Source organism: Sceloporus occidentalis, unplaced genomic scaffold (genome assembly GCF_023333645.1).
Source record: "Sceloporus occidentalis isolate IW3139 unplaced genomic scaffold, rSceOcc1.0.p SCAF_66, whole genome shotgun sequence".
NCBI classification, from domain to species: domain Eukaryota; kingdom Metazoa; phylum Chordata; class Lepidosauria; order Squamata; family Phrynosomatidae; genus Sceloporus; species Sceloporus occidentalis.
The window spans coordinates 490,249-512,499 of record NW_028317046.1 but is presented as its reverse complement, the minus strand read 5'-3'; the positions used below and the strand labels follow the sequence as shown (position 1 = coordinate 512,499).

General features: G+C 40.8%; 2 protein-coding genes across 2 annotated transcripts; one reads left to right on the top strand and one right to left on the bottom strand.

The window, feature by feature from the left end:
- The first annotated feature begins 393 nt into the window (after positions 1 to 393).
- Positions 394 to 12,455, top strand: LOC149286802 (RING finger protein 207-like). The gene is given in 17 exon segments (XM_089493636.1): positions 394 to 584; positions 4,595 to 4,727; positions 5,120 to 5,264; positions 5,883 to 5,964; positions 6,185 to 6,260; positions 7,331 to 7,456; positions 8,283 to 8,329; positions 8,435 to 8,507; positions 8,600 to 8,668; positions 8,986 to 9,054; positions 9,427 to 9,556; positions 9,967 to 10,118; positions 10,266 to 10,451; positions 10,693 to 10,744; positions 11,303 to 11,420; positions 12,142 to 12,207; positions 12,296 to 12,455. Coding segments are annotated over 17 exon segments (1,875 nt in total).
- A 3,391-nt stretch (positions 12,456 to 15,846) lies between these two features.
- On the bottom strand, positions 15,847 to 20,852 carry LOC149286801 (protein-S-isoprenylcysteine O-methyltransferase). Its single transcript, XM_089493805.1, has 5 exons — positions 20,640 to 20,852; positions 18,601 to 18,689; positions 17,690 to 17,859; positions 16,662 to 16,879; positions 15,847 to 16,029 (listed from the first exon to the last, which is right to left on the bottom strand). Exons 1-5 carry the CDS (start codon positions 20,850 to 20,852, stop codon positions 15,847 to 15,849), a joined length of 873 nt encoding a protein of 290 aa, XP_089349931.1.
- Between the last annotated feature and the right edge of the window lie 1,399 nt (positions 20,853 to 22,251).

The following is a 22,251-nucleotide window of genomic DNA, read 5'->3' as shown; positions in this document are numbered from 1 at the left end:
GTGAGGGGTGAACTAAATCATTCCACTGACTGTAACAGCGCTACGGACTCTGCTGGCACTATAGAAAGAAACCTTTCGGAGCATTAACCCTTTCAGGCCTGGAACATTCTGTAAGCCGTTCTCGTGTCTGTGATGCGCGCCCCGGGGAAAATTCTTTTGCCCTTGAAATCTAAACTCTAACCTTGTCCGAGGAGCTAACAAACAGGCCACGATTTCAGGCGATATTCCCCTCGATGTTATGTGTACTCAGTATAGGCACCTTCTATATATGATGGGTTTAAATGGCGCAGATATGCTATATACCGGTATATATATATATATATATATCCCAGTGGTTAGATTGCAGTTTAAAAGTAATTAACTGTTAATAGGACGGCTTCTTTATCTCTTCAGATGTCTGGAGAGATTTTCTCGCCCCTGGATAACCTGCACGACTTGGATAAGATCAGCTGCCACCCCCTGGCTTGTTTTTTGTGCCATGAGCAATATGAACACCCCTGCCTGCTCGACTGCTACCATAACTTCTGCGCAAGCTGCCTCCGGGGGCGCGCGGTAGACGGGCGCCTTACCTGCCCTCTTTGTGGGTAAGTAACCCCCCCCCCGTGTAGTAGATAGACACCGATAAACATGCAAACTTTCTAAATGAGCCGACCCCGAGTCTGTCGAAATATTAATAGCCCATTACAAAGATTCTGCATAGTCCCGCGAGCAAAATCGGGGCAAAATCAGGACTGTCCCCTGTAAAGCGGGACAGTTGGGAGGCATGACACAGAGCCAGTGTGCCTTTTGCATTACTTATCCTGACTTTAAACAAGGGGAAAATTACTTGAAGATGTCGGAGCTTGGGGGGGGTTGTCGACAGAGGGATGGAGTGGCAAAATCAGGACTGTCCTGCGCAAAGCGTGACAGTTGGGAGGCATGCGTGTTTTCATGGAAAAATCTAAGGAATAAGAAGCTGATCAGGAAGAAGTAATGTAATGTGAGCATGCGCGGGAAACGTACTAAATGAGCTGACCCCGGGGACTGTGAAATATTAACCCTTTAATAGCCCATCGTGAAGATGCAACATGCCACGTGACTCGCCAAATCTGTTAACCAGACGTCCCTATGGAAACCTCGACATGTCATTATTTAAATATACACGCGATTGAGTCACCTGCCTTCAAGCAGGGATATCAACTGTAACATACTGGGAGCAAAAACACCAACTGGGAGTCTTATAGATGATCCCAGAATCTGCCCCTTCACCCTGAGGTAAAAAAACTGAGACTCAGGGTCAGACCCTGAGAGCTCCCGGGTATGAATATAAGGCTTTTTATGCTAATTTTGCTTGTTAATATTACGCCTTTTATTATTATTATTTTTTTTATTTTATTGTTGTTATTATTATTATTATTATTATTGTTGTTATTATATATAATCTTGCTATTGTTATTATCTATTATTATAAAAAGCACAGAACTCGCTTGGCGATTGCAAGAACTGAATATTTAAAAAAGCCGAAGCTATTAACGTTCTCTCTGTACGCAAACTACAGATAACGTTCAGATTTATCTTACTGAAGACAATCAGACCTTTCCTACCTTTTGACAAGCAGGCAAGCAATCATGCCTGAACCGTAGCTGATCAGAATCACTACGGCACGGAGCAGCTGTGGGGGAAGCGGATCTACTATTAGCTGGAACATGATAAAGGAATTAGCGGTTACGGAGTAGTAGAAGTAGCATGGGCTTTATTCGCTAAACATTTAATTATAGTCATTATGGGAAGGTTCCCTTACAAGAAAGTCGTTGTGTTGGCCCAGCACAACGAATGGTTAAATTGACGGCTGGCCCATTCGCTGTACCGGTCCGACTTAACTCTTCCTGATGAATAGATCAGAAACAATGTCATATTATTCATAATATATATATATATATATATATATATATATATATACTCTATATAGCTGCAGTATATCCGTGCACAAAATTATTAAAGTCCAAGAGAGACGTTTTTCTAACATAAGGAGGAATATTAGAAAATGTTATTTTATAGAAAAAAGTAGTAGATACCTGGAATAGACTTCTAGTGTAAGTAGCAATGAATAAGATGCGATGTCATAGAGTAAAATCACTATTTTGTTTTTCCATTTTTCCTCTTTTTTTCACATTTTATTCTTCCAACTCGATTTTGTGTATCTCTTCTTCAAAAACAGAATGTCTTTCCAGATTTATCTATAGAACAAATAATCCACGTTTATAAACAGTAATCAACAGCAAAGACAGCGCGCCCCCGGTCCCCCCGACATACACGGTCTCTTGGCGGCGAGGGCGAATTCACCATCTGTTACAGTGAAGAAATGCCTAAAAAAAACTGGCTGGAGAAATGCGGATTTTTTACATTATTATAGTGATAATTACCTCCTGACCATGTGACTCGCTTCAAAATAAGGCCTTTATATCAGCTGTAATGCGCGGAAACGATCATTAATATTAATTAATTAATTAAGTACCAATAAAATACTGATTGTATTCTCTAGATTGGCTTTAGCGATCCTAAAAGAGCTGTCGTTCTTTTCTTTCAAATACAAATGAGAGAGAATTTCGCAGGATTAGAGAACTAGGAAGGGTCCGGATATCCAAGTGTACCAGGAAAGATGTTTCTAATGCTGCATTTAGCTACAAAAGTGTTCAGTTGCGTAATATTCGATATAGTATATAGCATTATATATAGCGTTATATTGTTTTTTAAAATAGTGACATATAGATAGGCCTCATATATCTTATAGATGACCGTGATGAGTAGTCGCTACTAAATTCAGATCACTGATAAGATTTTGGGAACTTCCAGGCTCCACCTCCACGGAGCCCTCTCTCTTTAGGTAGCCTGATGACATCATTGGGCGGTGCTGACATCATCTGTGAGTGGGACTGGCGATGTGGTGGGAGCCTTCCCTTGCGGGACGCGGCCAGGACTGTCCACTGATGTCAGGGGGCGGTCCCGTGACATTGGTGGGAGGTCCCCCTGGCATCAGTGGGAGGTCCTGTTGACATTGGGGGCGTTCCCGCTGACGGCAGTGGGAAACATCCCCATTTAAAGGGAAAAAGGGCAGAATGGGGAGTGTCAAGACCTCGCTCCTGCAACCCGGAGAGTTCCCAGGTATAGGGGGCGGCTGTTGCAAGAAAAGCCTCTCAGCCAAGAAATGCCCCTCACAACAATGTATTTTCTCATAACGGGGTAGAGAGGAGAGAACTTCCCAGCCACCAGCATTTCTTAAAGTTACTTTGACTTCTTTAGGCTTTGATCTTGGCCATCAGTCCCTTTAATAACTAAATTCAGTCCTAAACATCTTGATACTTCTGAATACAACCCAATCACTCAGACACGAGTGACGTCTATGCCGTCTCCTAATGAATCAATGAATCCATGCCTTTAAAATAAAAGAGATTTTATCCTCTTTCTTTAAGGAGCCTCTTTCACGTTCAATACGTTTCTTGGTTCTGAAATTGAAGGAGACAACTTTATTGTTTCTATTTTTCTGAGAATCCTTAAAATGTTTTCCTTTTATCTAATAATATTTATTTCTATGTCTATAGCTGGCTTCTGATCTCATAAAATGTCCCGATAAAAGAGAACTGGGTGGAATAGTCTGATTGGGGTGGACTGGTGGGATAATGCTCATCGCTATTATTAGAATGGAGCGGAACAACGATTTGCTAAAAATATCCTAGAACAATACAGAAGGAGCTATGCTGCAAGAGGTTACAGTAACTACAGTGCTGTTCTCTTTTATCTTTTGATTGCTGGATCAAGATAAACATCGCAAGACCCCTAAATATTCACGTATAGTTCAATCCAGGTCTGGACTGGCGCTTTAAGGCCAGCGGCCGTCTGATGATCTAAGCCTGGCCGACGGCTGGATATTTCTCAAGCCCTGTATCAATAGGTCACGGTAGACACAGTAATGTTTTACTGCAACTTCCATAACAATCAGATGTAACGCTGAAAACAGGGCATTCCTGGCCAGGGCCGAGCCCAGGGTCACTGATGCCTGGGTGCAATCATTTTTTTGGGTGCCCCCAGGTGGGTGTGGATATATTGCTAACTTCTCCCCTTAACAAACAGAACACTTCTAATCGTAACCATTCTCTATGGCAACCACCCCACCTCTTTGGGCCACAAAGTAACATGTCACCAGCTTTGCCCCAAACAACTTGTCAGTGCCATCTTTGCCCCCAAACAACTTACTAATGCCATATTTGCTTCCAGGCTGCTTGCCAGTAAAATTTGTGCCTCCAAACACCCTGCCAGTGCCATCTTTGTGCCCAAGCAGCTTGTCATTGCTTTCCAATACACTGAATGTATCAGTGACATCCGGTACCTGAAGACTTCACTCCTCACACTGCTCTTCCCACCTGATGCGCCTCTGCTATTCCCAGAGCCCTGGTGCCGTGCATGCGCCGAGGCTCGGCTCTGTTCCTGGCTATTTTTGCTTTATTTAGATAGAAACATAGAATTTGCTGGCAGATCAGACCCCGTCGGCCCCGTCTAGTCTGATGTTCATTCTAATCGCCACGCGTGTTTAATGTTTCGTTTCTGTTCTTTTCTACAGACACCAGTCAGTTGTGAAAGGGAATAACGGCCTCCCTCCGGTAGATCGACTCCTTAAGTTTTTGGTGGACAGTTCTGCTGACTATGACGAGGTGGTTCAATGCGCCAACTGTGACCTGGAGTGTAAGAAACAGGTGAAGTACGAGCCATCTACTCACTCGGAACCATAAGTAGAACCACTCACCGCACGGCTCTTGCCCTATGGACCTCTGATTGCTGAAAGAGAAGCCTAAATCAGTTGTTGGTCTCGTCTTAGATTCAGGAGCCATATACCTATTCCATGCATGTTTAAATTTCTTTACTGTGTTAACATCTACCACCTCTGCCGGGAGGCTGTTCAAAACCAGTTATATAACAGAGGTTTTAGAAAGATGTAAATACTGAATATTATATAAGAGCTCAGGGACCTTCATTTTTTGGGTGGTTTTGCGCGGTTTGCCTAACTGTTCACCATAGAGGTGATGTAACGAGTGCCATTTTCTGAAAGATGTGGGAAAAATGATTTTCGTTTGCGTGTTTTTCTCAGGATGGCGACGTCATGTATTACTGTAACACCTGCAACCAGCCCCTGTGTACCAAGTGCAGAGAGGAAACCCATAAAGCCAAAATGTTCTCCCGCCATGAGATTGTTTCACTAAGTAAACGCGCTAAGGATATATATAAGAAATGCTGTAAGTATGTTCCGAATGTCTTTGTTTTTGAAAGAAAAGTATATTTTGTCCTTTAAAATAACATGAAATGGATCAGAAATTCAGCACAGATGGGGTTAATGTTGGAAATGACTATTGTACTCTTCATAGGTGTACAGAGGCCCTTTATCACTCCCATCACTCCTGTGTTCCAATGGCCCTTTATCACTCCCATCACTCCTGCGTTCCAATGGCCCTTTATCACTCCCATCACTCCTGCGTTCCAATGGCCCTTTATCACTCCCATCACTCCTGTGTTCCAGTGGCCCTTTATCACTCCCATCACTCCTGTGTTCCAATGGCCCTTTATCACTCCCATCACTCCTGTGTTCCAATGGCACTTTATCACTCCCATCACTCCTGGGTTCCAATGGCACGTTGTGTTCGCTGATCCAAACTTAAGTTTAAAGGGCAAATTGATGGTTAGAAAGCCCTTTTGCGATTGTGTTGCAGCCTGAAAGGTTCTTGCTTTCCACAAAACCAGCTAGGTGACCCCAAACATTTGAACCGTGGCATATTTGACCATGTGTTACATTTTAGCCAACTTGGTCCAAAAGGTTTAACATATGACATCATCTCTATTGTTTGTTTTCTTCCAAGCCCTGCACGATGAGCCGTACATCATGTTTTCAACAGAGAAGAAATCCATGCTGTGCATTAACTGTTTCCGTGACATGCAAGTGTAAGTAATTATATATATATATATATATATATACCTGGGATTGCTTGCACCCATATAACACTGTTGGTCGTATAAGGGTTTTCTGAAGTTAAATACATTGTTTTCAATTCACAAACTTACCAACTCCGTTCCTCTTTTTATATATTCTTCTGATTCCTCTAGAAGCTGAATATATATCGAAAGTGACTTATATCTATCTTTCTTTATACATATTTCATAGGGAGAGCCGCGCTCACTGCATTGATATTGAAACTGCTTATATGCAGGGATGTGAGAAGCTGGATCATGCAGTCATGGTGGGTTAAAAGCATAATTTACCATCCACAAGAATATAGGACTTGAATTATTAAACACGTGAATGAAGCCAACATAAGAAATGCTTGCGAAAGGTTCAGAAAAAGCAAGAATACCGTGCATTCCATCTCACAAAAAGGGATCTCGCACCCAAAAAATAGTTGGATGTATCGTAGAATTATATTAGGTGTAGAGTTTATTTTATTCTTTATTATTATTATTATTTATGAATTGCACTTTTTCTTATTGATCGTACAAAATACAAGCAGTGTAGGAGAAGCTTCTCCAAATGTATTGTTTCGTTACAAATCAGGCCAAAGTGACCACATTAACTTTTCTATGCCTTTTCACAAGACCCACCACCTTTCTTGCTCCCCATCCATTTTCTCTTTACCCTGTTAACTCTTTCCATTTCTCCTTCTATTCCTCTATTTTCACTTTCTATTTCCTTTAACCTGTTTCTTCTCTCTGTCTCCATCCAGCGTTCTCCTTTCTTTCACCTTAATCCTGCCACCTCTTATGTTCTTTCATTCTCTTCAATCCCTTTTTCTCTCTCATTCATTCACTTAATCATTTTGTTCTTGTTACTCTCCTCTTTACCCCATTCGCACTTTACCTATCATTTTCATTATCATTAATCATTAAATCCACCTTATTGATCCTCCTTCTAATTAGTTATTTTTCTCCTTTCTCCCTCATCCCCAAATTTTTCACTCTTCCATGCTTGAGTTGACTTTCAACCGTAGCTTTTTTTCCCCCCCTATTGTCGCCTTCCACTCTTCAACGTGACTTTTCCTTGTGCTCAGGTGTTTTTTTTTTTTTACAAATCTGTTTCACTCTCTTGGGGTCCAAATTGAGTCTTGCATGCAGCACATGACACTCTGAAACAGCACTGATAGGTTGTTGCCATAACAGCAAAAAAAACCCTCTTATCAGATGATTTTAATAAATGTTTTTTTTTTAATGAGCTATGAAATAGGTAGATGAAATTGAGTAAATGTAAAGTCCCACTGCATTATCTTTCCTCTTTTTTCTCTATCTCTCTCCCCCTCTATATAAATACTCAATGCAGGCAGTGAAAGAACTACAGACATCAACCAGGGAAGCCATCTACCTCCTCAAAGCTATGATCGAAGAGGTCCGGAATAGCGCAGAAGAGGAAGAGACCTCTATAAACACCCTTTTCAGCAGTATGCAGGTACACCGTCACTTCACACCCTAAATTTATAAGAATCCCTGCCGTTATAGAGAAAAAATATATATATTTCTTGCATCATTTTATACCCAGACAGAGTAAGGCCAAGCTTACAATGTAGCGGTAATGGGGTATAGACTAGAGAAGGGGTGTTGTATAAGCGATATAAATGATCGCATGCTTCTCTGAAGAAGTGACTTATGAGGTTTTTCTTAAGGGTAAAAGCTGGAGGTACGGTGGAAGTGTGTTCCGGATGTATGCGGCAGCACGAGTGAGGTTTTGGAGACAGGAGGATAGTCTAAAGATCGTGTAAGGAGGGTATTTTGTTATGAGGGCAGAAATGTAGGGGGTATATGTGCCATAAAGTGCTTTATTTTTGCCTTTAAGTTATACATCCACCAGGGGTCAGTGCAGGTTTATCATTCATGGAACCATGTTTTGAATAAAGGGGAAAAAAGTTATTTCTATAGCGCCGGCAGATTCAGTAGCGTTGTTGCAGTAGGGGACAGTAAAAAAATATTTTGCCAAAACAATTTTACATTTACAATAATATTACTGTCAATGCCCCCTGCGCTGGGGAGCTTACACTCTATAAAGACATTGAAAACTAGATTATTAGAACTTTGCGTCTTTTAAAAAAAAAATAATAAACAATTTGGGGGAAATTCCATCAGTTTCCATGGTTACTTATTAAAATACGGAACATTGCCCCGGAACTGCTCCACAGATTCTGGAGAGAATAAAACTTCAGATCTGCTGTTGGGTGATGCTGTTGGCTCTCTGATTATCCAGTCTTTTCATTGATATTTATTACCGGTAATATCTACAGGAAAAGCTGGCAGAACGAAAGAAAATCCTCCTGAAAGCCGCGCAGAGGTAAAGACCTGAACCGTCAATAAATAAACATAATATTATCTAATAAAATGTGACCCTAAATCTCGTGTTCTCAATGTGTTTCTTCCTTTTAATTTGGATTTGAAGTCAACATGAAGAGAAGGAGAAGGCTTTCAAGGACCAGCTGTCACACTTAGCGTCTGTTTTACCCACCTTGCAGGTGAAAAATGAACTTTCTGGGAAAACTAACTTTCTGGTAGATAATTATTATATTTCCCGATATATCATGTTTTTTTTTCTTTTTTTAAACAGGTCCACCTTGTTACATGTTCAGCGTTCTTAAGTTCTGCCAATAAAGCAGAGTTCCTCGACTTGGGTTATGTAAGTATGTTGGTGTCAAGGAACTTGACAGAGCTCCTACTTTTTGGGTTTATTTCTATTACCTTGTTTCAAAGACTCACAAATACTGTAAAATCTCAAGTTAGAACGTACTCGTATATAACTACATTATTATAGATGTATTTATCACTCCCTCTCTAAACATTCTAAAAAGAACCATGGAAAAATAATTACGTATTACACACTTAGGTGTCACACGAGCTTATATCTTGCTTTGCGGATATGTCTGATTACTAATGGCATTGAATGGGTCTTCCCTTTTGCAAGTCTAAGTTGGCGAAAATGTTGTTTTTTTCCAGCAACTAATGGAGCGACTGAAGAAAATTGTGAAACTTCCTCACCGTCTGAGACCGTCACAAAGCAGCAAGGTATCATTTCACACCCTTGGTTTTCAGGGGAAAAAAATAACTTTAAGGGTCTGTTAAAAACCGTTATTTTTTGGCGAAAAAAAGGACTAAAGATATTTTCAAGAAAGAAAAAATTAAAAAAAAATATATATATATTTTATATATATATATATACATTAAATATATTTTTTTATATATATATATATATATATATATATATATATATGTATATTAAATATATAGAAAAAAGTCAAATACATATATATCCAAATAATTCAGGAGGAACCCGAGAATAGTGTGCGATCTACTAAGTGAACACTTCAGCGGCTTAACGTTTGGAGCGGGAGAGAAACAGGAGAGGGTCGTACAAATCTTCAAATGTGTGGATTTTAGATCAATACAGACTATGGAGCAGAATTTGCACGCTGCCTGGAGCCGCTGCTGATGTTGAACCTGCGCAGGGCCACCAGTGTCAGCGGGAGCTGCGGTGGCCCAGGATATGCCAGCGTAAGCCTGTAAGTCCGTGGGATTTCTATTTTCATCTGCTGTAAAATCCTGTAACATTCATGTTTTCTAACGTACACATATATATATATATTGAAGAAGAATACCCACTACACCTTCTTTAATGCTGAGTAGTATAGTGTCAAACTGTAATTACTAATACATAATAATAATAATAATATGTTAATATTATATAATAATTATATTTTATTATATTATTATCATTATATTAATATATTACATTAGATTATTTATATTATTATAATCATACTAATATAATAATAATAATAATAATATTACTAATACATCATACAACAGTTCCGTCTTACTTTTTTTGTTATCAGGTGTAGAAGAGTTAAAAGTCCAATATATATATATATATGTTTAGAATTTCAGGTGGCCAGTCCTCCAAGACATTAATAATGCCAGGATGTCCTGCCTCTTGCGACAAGATGTCCTTCACCGGATCGATTGTTCGGAAGCCCACCATGCATCGATATATCAGCACAAAAGTCCTGCTAGCGGAAGGGGAAGACAGCCCGTTTACCAGGCATTGCTGCACCTACGAAGAAATGTATAAGGTATGTCTAGTACAAATTAAGTATTTGCCTAAAGCTGAACTTTTTCATGAAAACATATTTCAGAGATCATTCAGAATTTAAGAATACTGCTGTTTGGTATAATGCCGGGAACGCCCAGATTCATTCACACACATTCCCCATTGACAGTCCTTACAGATCGAGATCCAGAGCTTGAAGGACCGGGTCCAAGAACTTCATAGGGACCTGACCAAGCATCATTCCCTCATCAAGACGAACACGATGAGCGAGATCATACAGAAATCCCTCCAGGTTGATGTGCAGATAGCCTCTGAATATTCTTCTGTAGAAACGACGAGGAACGCATTCGAAGAGGTGAGTCCACAGCCATGACATTGGTCTGACACAGATCTGCTGAGAGTATAGGGTGGAACAGTCCCTTTTTATCATTTACTAATTGAGACCTCGTTCCATAACGTCCCACTGTAGGTTAACCTCTTTACGCCCGTTCCATTGTACTGCCCCCAAAAATGCTCGTAGTATGTGAATATTAAATTAATTTTAATATTTATCGTCTTCTGAATAATTCTGTCCATGCCCTTTCGCATCGTTTCAGATCTGGGAGGAGACCTATCAGAGGGTTGCCAATGAACAGGAGATCTATGAAGGTAATATGATATAATATGATATTATAGCTGCTGTACACGTTGGGATTAATTAGAGTGCCCGGATCAACCAGGGGCACATATTAAAAATGCATGATGCAGGGATGCTCTCCGCCTTATTCATTTTCCGTAACGGGATCATGTGATCAGTACGGTAACGACACATAGGAATTAATTAAAATATGGCATTGCCTTAATAAGGACACGCTGCGGGTAAAAAAGGCAAGCATTCTCTTCTTACATGACCTACCGTAATGAATAATTATCGAGATTAGTAATTAGAACTTTATGATTAGAAGAATAGATTTCACAGCGAAAATAAAAGCGGAAACGTTACTAACACAGAAATAACGAGATCTTCTTGTCTTACGATCACATCGGAGTTACAGACAGGTCCCCAACACCCTTCTCTTCTCCGATGCTTGTGCCAAGGGCTTCTAGATACAATGAATTCCCAATATATTGTTTAATTGTTATAAATTGTAACCGCTATTATTCAACTTCAAATAATTATCGGTCGTTTCTGAATTAACCACAGATGAGTTTTTTTTTTCATGACAGCTCAGCTCCACGACCTTCAGCAACTGAAACAGGAGAACAGCTACTTAACCACGATTGCCAAACAGATCGCGCCTTACGTACGATCCATCGCGAAGGTTAAGGAGCGGCTGGAGCCCAGGTAGAGAAGCGCGGGGATGGGTAGAGCTGAACAAGGCTGTGGGGGGTCTAAGCCAAGTGTGACCGCGGATGATCCAAGTCCTCACCCCCCCCAACATTTACAATGGACACTTGTGTAGTGGGCGTGGTTAGAAGCTCCGATAGGGGTCGGGATTTTCCAAAATTCCTTATGTAGCCGAGTAAGGTATTTAGAATGAAATGTATTTTATATAAACAAGTTTAGTGTTCCAGGTTCTGGTTACCCGGAGCCCTACTTATTTGGGGGAGTGGCTTCAAGATGGGCAGGGTTACCAAAACATGGAGAGGGGCTAGTCATATAGGTGGCCAAGCATAGTCACATAGATGGGTGAGGCTAGCCATGGGGTCTAAGGGGAATAGGGTGGAGCCTAAATGCTGCTCCCTGGACCCAGAGATTGATCGCCATGCCTCGGAGAAATGGCGCTTCACCCGGAGTATTTGGGCAAAAGCCGGAGAGTTCTCAGGTACGTTCTATATACCCAGAAAACATTCTGTGCTCCAAGGGGAGGAAAGAGAGACAGAGAGATTGTCCCTTCTAAAGAGGGAGAGTTAGGTGAGATGCAAGCCTGACTCCCCTTCTGGATACAGGTACACGTAGAAAGGAAGAAGTCTAGTCTTATGGAGAATCCAGCTTTGGTATATATGATAGTACAACATATTTTGTGGTATTTGGTTATTTCACCCCATGATATTTAAATCAGTAGATTAAAAGAGCCAAAGGATGTAAAAGAAGACTTGGCAGACACATCGTTGGCTAATGAGATACACAGGTACGCACTTTCCATTCTCTTCTTTCTAATGTACGTAAATGATGTCATCTTATGTAAAAATTGTGATTGCGGTCTTCTGCTTTAGGAGTGACGGGATTCTTAGCGCCGAGGACAATCAAGAGAAACCCCTGGAGCTGAAAGTCGACAATCGAACTGTTAACCTATTCCATGATGATCCTTCGCTTAAAAGCAAGGAATATTACTGGTCAAAACTGAACATGTCTATCCGCAAAGGCTTAAACACCTAAATACATACGCCGCTTGAGTAATTCAGATGTGGATGTATAATAAGCATTATTTACAGGAGCCCTGATTTTGGTACCAAATGAGCCACTTCAGTCCTCCCCTAGAGAGGGCATCAATCCAGGTCTAATATAACCTCTGACACCTTCAGAAGGGTGAGAATGAGAGAAGGGGGCGCATGACAGCAGGGTACATAACCAGACATGATTTATCTTACAACAATTAGCTCCAATGTGACACAAAGATTCCCTAATAGACAGGGAGCTGGAGAAATCCAACGTACTATAAATCAGGCGAGAAACGTATCACTTCTTAATGAATCACCATTTTCACGCATAACCTTTATATTTTACTATTCAGTCAACACTATTTGCTGTAGGACACTCAATCTAGAATATAATATATGTACCGTTCATCATTATTATTATTATTAGAATTGTGTCATTATTATATGAATGTTCTTTTGCCAAATAAAATATCCAATTCAGTCTGTCCAGCTTTTTAATAGGAGGGCAACAAAATATTTTAGTAGGTAAGAACGTTATAGAAATAAGTGGGGTTGCCAGAACGTGAAATCGTATTCCTATGCTCCATGTTCATGTGTTCTATGACGTTATGGGGGAAAGAGGTATCAGAAGACAGATCTCCCCTGCTTATTCTGTCCACCCCATCAGGACAGGCTGTTAAAAACAGAAAGGCCTAAACCCATCAAGTCCAAACCGTCTACCTGTCCTTCAGGTAGGGTAAAGAAAAAAAACCTAAGAAATTAAGCTATTTTTCAAATTTTGACCTAATCTTTTGGGGAAAAATTCCTTCTCGACTCCAAAAGCCAATCAGATTTTTCCTTGGACCAGGAAGCTCTAAAATATTAATGTTTGTTCTTTTATAGCCCTGTATGTTCAGCTCTTAAAAAAAAAAAAAAAGACCCTTTTTGAAGGCATCAGTCATATTTAATAGAACCTTCTCTCTTGGCAGTGGATTCTATACCTTTATTGCCCTCACTGTAAAGAATCCCTTGCTGTGTTGCGTATGAAATCTTCGCTCTTCCCGTCTCAGAGGGTGACCTCTTGCTCTTAGTACATTACTGTACAGGTCACTGGAGAAGAGCTCTTTATATCGGCCCCGCACATATTTATACTACGTTATATCTCCTGTATATACGTTGCACCTCTTTAAACCTTTTTACCAACAAGGATACAAAAACCAGAAAAATCAATTAAAAAACAAGCTCAGTATATAAACAATACAATGGAAATCGGAGGAAAAAAATGAGCCATTCTAAAGGGTTATAAAAATATAATAAAGTTGTTTATTTCACAGATATTGTGTAAATGCACATGTTTACAGTCGTAAAGTCAGTTAGCATTTTACAGATCATTCAATACGTTGCCGGATGTACAAACTTTATACAGAAAAAAAAAAAACGTTACTGAAAAAGACATGGATTAACCCTGAAAGTGCTATGACTGTATAACAGCGTGGTGACATTAAATACTTCTATATTCACGCAGGTCACAGATGCAGATCCTGGGATGTTTCAGCTGTTGCACTGTAATTCCCATCATCCATAGGAATGTTAGTCGAAAACAATCGTGTTAACCATTGCTTTCTTGACCCTGTTATCGGTGATTATGCTACTGGATCAGGACCATTTAACATGTGGAGACAGACAATAGTCAGATACCTTGTTCTTTCCCCCTATAGCAAAAATCACAAAATAAATTAAAAAATAAAAATGATCCATTTCTCAGGTTTTTTTTTTTATTTTTTTTTTACAAGGCATCTGTAAGAACGGATCCTCTCTACTAAATGGTTTATTTTAAGCCGTTACAAAACTAAAAATAAGTGTATATATTCACAAGAACATTTGAAATATATTTGATTGTAATAGTTTTTATGCCTAAGCAGAACAGTTATATTCGCACAAACTCCTATCATCCTCAGGGAGGCAGCAATTGAACCTATTGGGGTCCAACGAACCCCAGCTTCAAAGACCTACCCAAATAACGATTGACGCTAACCATTTATTCTGATCTTTGGTCTCAACAAATGGAGTATTACTATAACTTATCCATCTTCTACTCATAAGCCATATTTCGCCCAAGACCAAGAACCACTAATAAAAATAAGTACATTCACCAAAACTGATGATTTTTTGCATTTCTTAATTCTAAATTTCGGACAAAGAAAATCTCTCGGGTTCCTTCTGTTTACCGCAGTTCTGATAAATCAGTAGAAAGTTGCATTTGAATCTTTTAGGGTAAAAATTCATATTACCTAGAGCTTGGACTTTGTCTTTCTTCCTCTTCATTTCAAGAATGCAGTTCTTTTGAAATATACAGATTTCCACAGGCCTAAATACAAACTGAAATCTATCGTTCTACCGTATATTTCCTATAATCCATAAATCCGATTAATTGCGGACTGTAAAGTAGCAACTGGACAAAAACATCTCTTATTCTTAAAGAAAGTGCAGCTTTTTGGATGACATAACTCAGTAATATTGCTAAATAAGAACACAGTGAAAGAAAACAGATCCTTTAAAAGGTTTTAAGAACCCGCATGTAATTATTCTCCAGTGTAACAGTGTTTAAGTACTTCTCTTGTAGAACAATTACATGAACTCCCGTTAACAACCGTTAGAAAAATCACAATGGGCATTTTTGTCAAATCTGCCAATTTTTTTTTTAAATTCCACCCAATAAGGTACATTTAGCGATAGTGACAGAACCGACTGCTTTCTTGCGGGATTCATTTGGTTATTGTGTCGGAATTCAGTTTATATCCTAATGGAGGCCACAATAACCCAAAAGAACAAATAAATTCCAACAAAATAAATAAAAATATTAGTGCTGAATCTATCACGTTCACCACCAAAATCTGCCTCCCATGGATCAGATACTATAAGGGTTGATATTGCTGCATTACTGGGCAGCCTGGAATAATAATAAAAAAAAAATAGTTATTTCCTCTACCAGGTTTAGCATTTTATTTTGTTTTTAGAATTTTTTTTTATATACATGCATATAAATACTATAGAAATAAGAATATACGCTACCATTATTGATCAGGTAATTATATATATATTTATAAAAACGTCTTCTAGAAAAGTGATTCAAATCAAGCGTTTGCTGCGAGGTATTGAGATCGTTTACCCCCGTTTCTGTACAATGAACTGTATTGGACGTGTAAAGGGATCGACGGCCAATCGCAATTCAGTGTGGAACGTATCGGTGAAGCTGCTCTGTGGCTCGCACCCCTTTGGAGCTGTTAATCAGTCCACTTAACGAGAGGACAGTTCTAAAAGACCCCCCCTCGTCTTCTCATCTGCAGGTTAGAAGAACAAGGGGAGTATTCCGAGTCCGTAGAAACACGGCACGGGGTGAATTGATTCTCTTAGGGCTCCACCTTCATTCCTTTTATGAAGGGGAGGCCCGTGGGAACTTTCTGCTTGTATTCCAAATACTGTTCTCCAAAAAAGTGGATCAGAGAATATTCTTCTTCCTCCACTCTCTCTCGAAAGAATCTCCAGGACGCGAGCGTGTATCCCACTAAACAGATCGGATTACACAGTAAAATCTGGAAAAGACAACAAAAGAACAACAGCGTTTTTAAACTTAAAAAAAATATATATATACACTAATGTTCAAAAGTTTGGGGTCACTGAGCTGCTTTCATGGAAAACAAGGAAATTTCTGGCTGTAACATAATTACAAAAGGGTTTTCTAACCATCAATTAGCCTCTTAAACTTCAACTTGGATCAGCGAACACAACGTGCCATCAGAACACAGGAGTGATGGGAGTGATAAAGGGCCATTGGAACGCAGGAGTCATGGGAGTGATAAAGGGCCATTGGAACGCAGGAGTGATGGGAGTGATAGGGCCATCGGAACACAGGAGTGATGGGAGTGCTGACACACACAAGGCATGTGGACACTGTAGTAATACTAGAGAAGAAACGGATTTAACTATACATTATCCTGGGCCAAGCAAGCTCTTCCTGAAGCATAAGCTTCATAACGTATAGGGAAGTCAAGGAGGATTATTCACTAAAGGGAGAGGTGCGGCATGTAGATCTTGGCTAGCCCTAAATTAATAAATCTCACAGCAGTGGAAAACCTTCAAAAAAACATTTATATACGGCAACACGCATCTCTTTACATTACCAGCAGCGAGCAGATGCGAAATCCCATTAGATCTGTAACAGTACCTGAGTTCCGATGCTCCAGTAAAACCAGCCGACATATGATGGATGTCTGAACCAGGAATACACGCCGGATGTTACCAGAGTGTGCGAGTCGGATTTCTCATTCTGCACGATGTGATTGAAATTGGAGCCGGCCGTGAGCATCGCACACTTCCGAAGCAATTCCCCGAAGAGCACCATTATCAATCCGATAACACTCAGCCACGTGATCTGCTTCAGGTCTACATTACCAAAGAAAAGACGAGAAGGAGGGAGACGGGATATTATTTCTTCCACTTGACAGAAGACATTTTAAAGGCCATGATCAGACCGACTATTATAAAAACATGATTAAAACAAAAACAGATATGAAATCCTACACATGTACTGTGCGCATGGAGAGCATTAATCTGTGACCGAAATGACCACATGTGCACTAAAAGTGGAACGTGTATAAGTGCCATTGCTGGCCCAAGCCCATGGCTTCACACCAACAGCCATGGACCAGGGGATATTTAAGTGGAAAACTAAACGAAAAAAAGAAAAGTGCAAAGTACAAATGAGAAAAGAAGGCAATTCTAGCACTCAAACTCCCATGTAAGTGAATCTCCACCCCCCCCACACACCACAAACATGTGGAGGGACCCTGATTTCCCGATACCAGCAGGCTCTTAAATTATACCCCGTGCAGACCCCAGAGGACCAAGCTCTCCCCCGCTCACAGGTACTCCATCGCTGCATATAATCCAGCAGAGCTGGAAATTTATGTAGATGTAGGAAACGACTAATCAACTAGCAATCCTAATGACATTTTACCTACCAGTGACCAGCTAGTGGGATTTGTCCAACCCTGAATACCATCTACACTCCGCAGATACGGCAGCCTTTCTTGCACCCACCACAGACGTGTGTGTGTCTTCCATCAAAGCATTAATTGATCTCAGTTATAACTCCCAAGCAGTGTTTCAATTAAATTGGTAGAACAAGAGGAAGAAAACCTCAGGGTATGCAAATCAATTAGGATATAAAAATTATTATTACACATTACAAACCTGGGAAAAGTATTCTCTCTATAGTAAATTCTACCCAAGAGGAGACAGCAGCCAGGGTGTACTCCAAGCTGTGATTAAGGAGGTAGGAGTCCAACGACAGACTTTTGGGATTGTTCAGCGCCGTTACCAAATATTCAGAGTAATGGAAGAAGGACAGGGAGCACATGTACCTGGAAACAAGCAGAGGGTTACTTACAAAGTTACTATAAACTACTCGGCATATAACTGCATGAGAAACCCTGACCTGTAACCACATATACTCAGGAGAGGCAGATGCCATGCAATATATTAATATATTATATACCGTATTGGCTCGGATATAGGCCGCCCCTGTATATAGGCCGCACCCTAAAAGTTTGGTGTTTTTTTAAAGAAAAACATGCTGTCACTCTGTCCCACCCGCCCCCCCCCCCCCCGAGATATGCTACCACTGTCCTCCTCACTTACCGGAGCAGACTCCCGGGTGTCTTGCGGGGCACATCTACGCAATACGCCGGCACCGGAAGTTGTATACGCGTTTTGCGTAGATGTCGCCGCCGGCCCTGCAAGACACCCGGGAGTCTGGCAGGGGAGGCTGTCTGAGCGTATCGGGGAGTAGGATGCAGGTCCCCCGCACCGCTGCGGGGGATCTGTATCCAAACCCCGCTGCCTGCCCGGCGCCCGGGACTGCATGTCCAGGGCGTCGGGCGCTAGACCCCGAATATAGGCCGCACCCCCCACTTAAAAAACTTAAAGTGGGGGAAAAAAGTGCGGCCTATATTCGAGCCAATACGGTATTATATTATATATGACAGCCACACAGAGAACCCACATTGTTCAAACTGTCTGGAAATCAATGCACAATTAGTACGTTTCTGTTTGGGTTTGTCTTGGCTGCCGATGACGTAAAAACATTTTTCTTTACTGCTTACCATCCAAAGTGTTTCCATGGTGACTGAGTAACACTCAGGAGCAGACCACATCCAAAGGCAAAGCCCAAGAAGGCACCCCTAATGGCTACCTGGAACAAAAATAGGGAAACGTAACTTTATTGTGGCAGAAACAATTAAACAAATGCAGAGATAATCTGGAAATACACTTCTAGCATCCCCAGAGTAATGACTGTGAACGAGGAGCAGCACCAGTATCAGTAGTAGTAGTAGTAGTAGTAGTAGTAGTAGTGGTGGTAGTAGTATGGTTGTGGGGCACTTGGCCTAGACAGGTCAACACTGGTCCAATCGGACATGGAAAATTCTACATGGCTACCCGTTTAGGTGGTTGGTTAGGACATGCTACAACAGTCATTTACAGCATTAACCCCGTCTGTGCTGGATTTCTGATCCAACACAATTTGCTTTTCCTGCTGAAATTTCAAAGCTTTTTGAGTTACCCCAAACTTTTGACCGGCAGAGTATAAGTGGCTTTCATAAGCCTCTCCGCCGACACTTTACCTGCCCTGGTACCCAGGCCGCTAACTATCACAAAATGTAACCCATTAAGAAGACAAGAACCCAACCGGGGTTCTAAGGCAGCTATCATGCAAATACATCTAGAACCACATAATGCGATCGGAAAGCATGAATAGCCCAAAACCTCAGGACCAAGCGATGAAAACACGATCTCAACTTGGAGTAGCAACTAAAATAGCGCAATGCTTAGATAAGCTCTTAAATCCTCTTAATCACCACAAAATTTTGTTTAACTGACTGGTTAATGTTAATGTCTTTAAAAAAATGAACGTACATAAAAGGCACCAATATTCTAGCGCATGTTCGAAAGGTTCTGCATTGCAACTGATATAACAATGTATTTTCTGCGATACAATCTCCATTCAATCAGCTTTTGCTTCCTGTAAGCAGCACGTCCTGTAAAAGCCTATTAAATAAAATAGCGCAAATCCCTTAACCCGCTTCCCGTGTGCCGGACCGGCCGGGGATATGATCGCCGGAAAAACAAATAACCTCAATGACATATTTGCTGCTTCCTATAGAGGTGTCCTCGGAACAAAACAATAAAAATTACAGCATAAAAAGATTATACAGATTACTGTGTAAAAAAATCAAAGTCATCAAAAAAGGTCATAAACAGAAAAGACCCTTTTCGTTGGCTTCGCTATTGTTTTTATAGCACTAACAGATTCCATAGCGCTGAACGAGGAGTTTAGACAGTTTAAAGAACCTAAAGCAGAAGGCTGGGAGAGTTTATTATCGAGAAAGATGTTCTGCGGCTGCCTCCTCCCGGCTACTCATCATATACCGTCGGACATGGAAAGGCAGGGCGCTGGCGGTGACCTTCCACGGCTGTCAGACGCCTCTTCAGCCGAAATGAAAGGAAAGGGGCCACTCTATAAAGATTAACTCCGATAGTAGCATTGGCCAAATGTAACGGTGGCCCATTTGCTACACGACGTGGCCTAAAGTACAAAGGAATTAGCAACACACAGTGGGCTGGCGTGGGTGACAACGTATGATCCTGCGAGAAATAACATACTGCAGACGCTACAATAACCATATTATACCTTTATAATTATTACATACCTTCAGATATGTCACATGTCCCCCGTTAAACAGGGAAACATACACAAGATGTCTGCAGCAGTGAAATGACTTTAATGCAGCCACGCAGTATACAGCTTAGTAGAAACATAGAACGTGACGGCAGATCAGACCCATTAGACCCATCGCGTCTCTGGTCTCGCCTTAGATTCAGGAGCAGTTTGCCTATACCATGCATGTCTAAATCTCCTCATTGGATTAACATCTACCTCATCTGCTGGGAGATTAATCCACTCATCTACCCCACTGCCAGTTAAGTGTCCTTACATCACATTAAATGCCTTTATATATCTCCTTATAAGCACCCCCAGTAAATGTGATACATGATCACACAGTATATGGCTGTAACAGTACAGGGTTATGGGCCATGCATTAGGGACAGTCACACATGTGCTCCAGCTCCACACATCATGTACCTGATACAGCCGAGCCCGGTAGACGAGCAGCAGAAAGCCATTCACAGCCGCCACGAACAGAACTAACGCTATCCTGCCCGGTGTGGCAGTCAGGAGGGTCTGGTCGGGCCCTGTAAACCGGCTCGTTAACAACGGCAGGAAGATGACCAAGGCGCCCAGCAAAAAGCTGAACAGGCTCACTCTGCCCTCCTGCACCAGCCTCACGCCTGCCATGTTGGAGGAGGCAAAGCGGAAGCCCCGAGGCAACTTCCGGTAGGCTTGGTAGACAGACTTGGGTGGAGACCGTCTGTCGTTGCTAGGGCGACACCTGCTGGACACACTGTGTAATATGTAATATGTACATCATTTACTGTGAATATGGAAAAAATGGACATAGATTATATTTATTCATTTATTTATATACTTCGCTGGCTTGCGAGTGAGAGGAGAATATCTGTAATGGCCGTAAAAAGCCATGGAAACAAATCCTCTGAGATTACTCACAAATAATCAACTCTGCCATAAAGTGAGGTGCTTGCATTTCATCCCGGTGAATTAACCATTCATTACCAGTGGCCAACCCCAAAAGCCTGTCCCGCATGGTTAAACCTGTTAGATGAAATCTTAATATGCAGGGACAACTTGTAGCTCTTCTGACCGTTGATGAGGTTTATTTCAGGAGAGCCCTGCCAGATGTAGCCCTTCATACTAATAATAAGTAATAAGGAGATGAAACACAAATGTCCGTTTCCTAGAAATATACGCCCCGGTGAATCTTTCACGGAAAGTCTGTTTCTATAGTCAGTTACCTCAAACGTGTCGAGTAGTAGAATAAACTGTAAAACAAAGCAGGAATTCAGCGCATACCCAACAAACACTATTCAAACAAAACCTATAACTATTGGTAAATAAACACTATACGATCATTTATCGCTTCACCCCCCCCCACTGTACCCGAAGTTCGGAGAGTCCTATCTAATTTTTATGGCTATATTGCTTACCAAGGATAGGAATCAGTGGGACTGCACCGGATTCTAACCCAAAATATCGACCGTGGAACTTGGGTTCTAGTGTAGTGTAGTCCAGAACCCTTGTTATGTTACAATTAATTATAGTTAAGATGAGATGATATGTTTTATCCATAATTAGGAAAGACACAATTTTTAAACTTTTTAAACGAACTATTTTAATGTCACCGTGGTGATTCTGCAATACAAATGTTGAAACTAAAATATCCGAAATGCCCAGGGAACGGATTTCTATCCAAGGGAATCACTATAACTTATTGAAATCCGAAGACAAACAATGAACTTCCATCTTAATATTTTTTAATCGATTTTTCTATCAATTATTTATATAGGAAAATAACACAATTCAATAAAAAAAAGAAATAATATGTAACATTATCCCTTCCTTTTAAATGGAATTCCGATGGAAACCTTTATGTATTGGTAAACTTTTCTTAATAAAAATTTCCATAAATTTTCTCCAATATTGGAACCTTCTTGGTGATTATGCATCTTCTTCTTCTTCTTCCTGAAGACTAACACAATTCCCCAGTTCCATTTCACAGAGAAGGGGGGGGGCTTTTTATTTATTTTGCCCGTTTAACACAGAGAATCCCTCTAGTGTG

Excerpts from the sequence above, each read along its gene's own strand:
- LOC149286801 (XM_089493805.1), bottom strand. The coding sequence starts at position 20,852 with ATGGCAGGCGTGAGGCTGGTGCAGGAGGGCAGAGTGAGCCTGTTCAGC. Across the intron at positions 17,860-18,600 it reads CCATGGAAACACTTTGGATG|GTACATGTGCTCCCTGTCCT; the intron begins GTAAGCAGTAAA and ends GCTTGTTTCCAG. Across the intron at positions 16,880-17,689 it reads AGAGAGAATACTTTTCCCAG|ACCTGAAGCAGATCACGTGG; the intron begins GTTTGTAATGTG and ends TTGGTAATGTAG.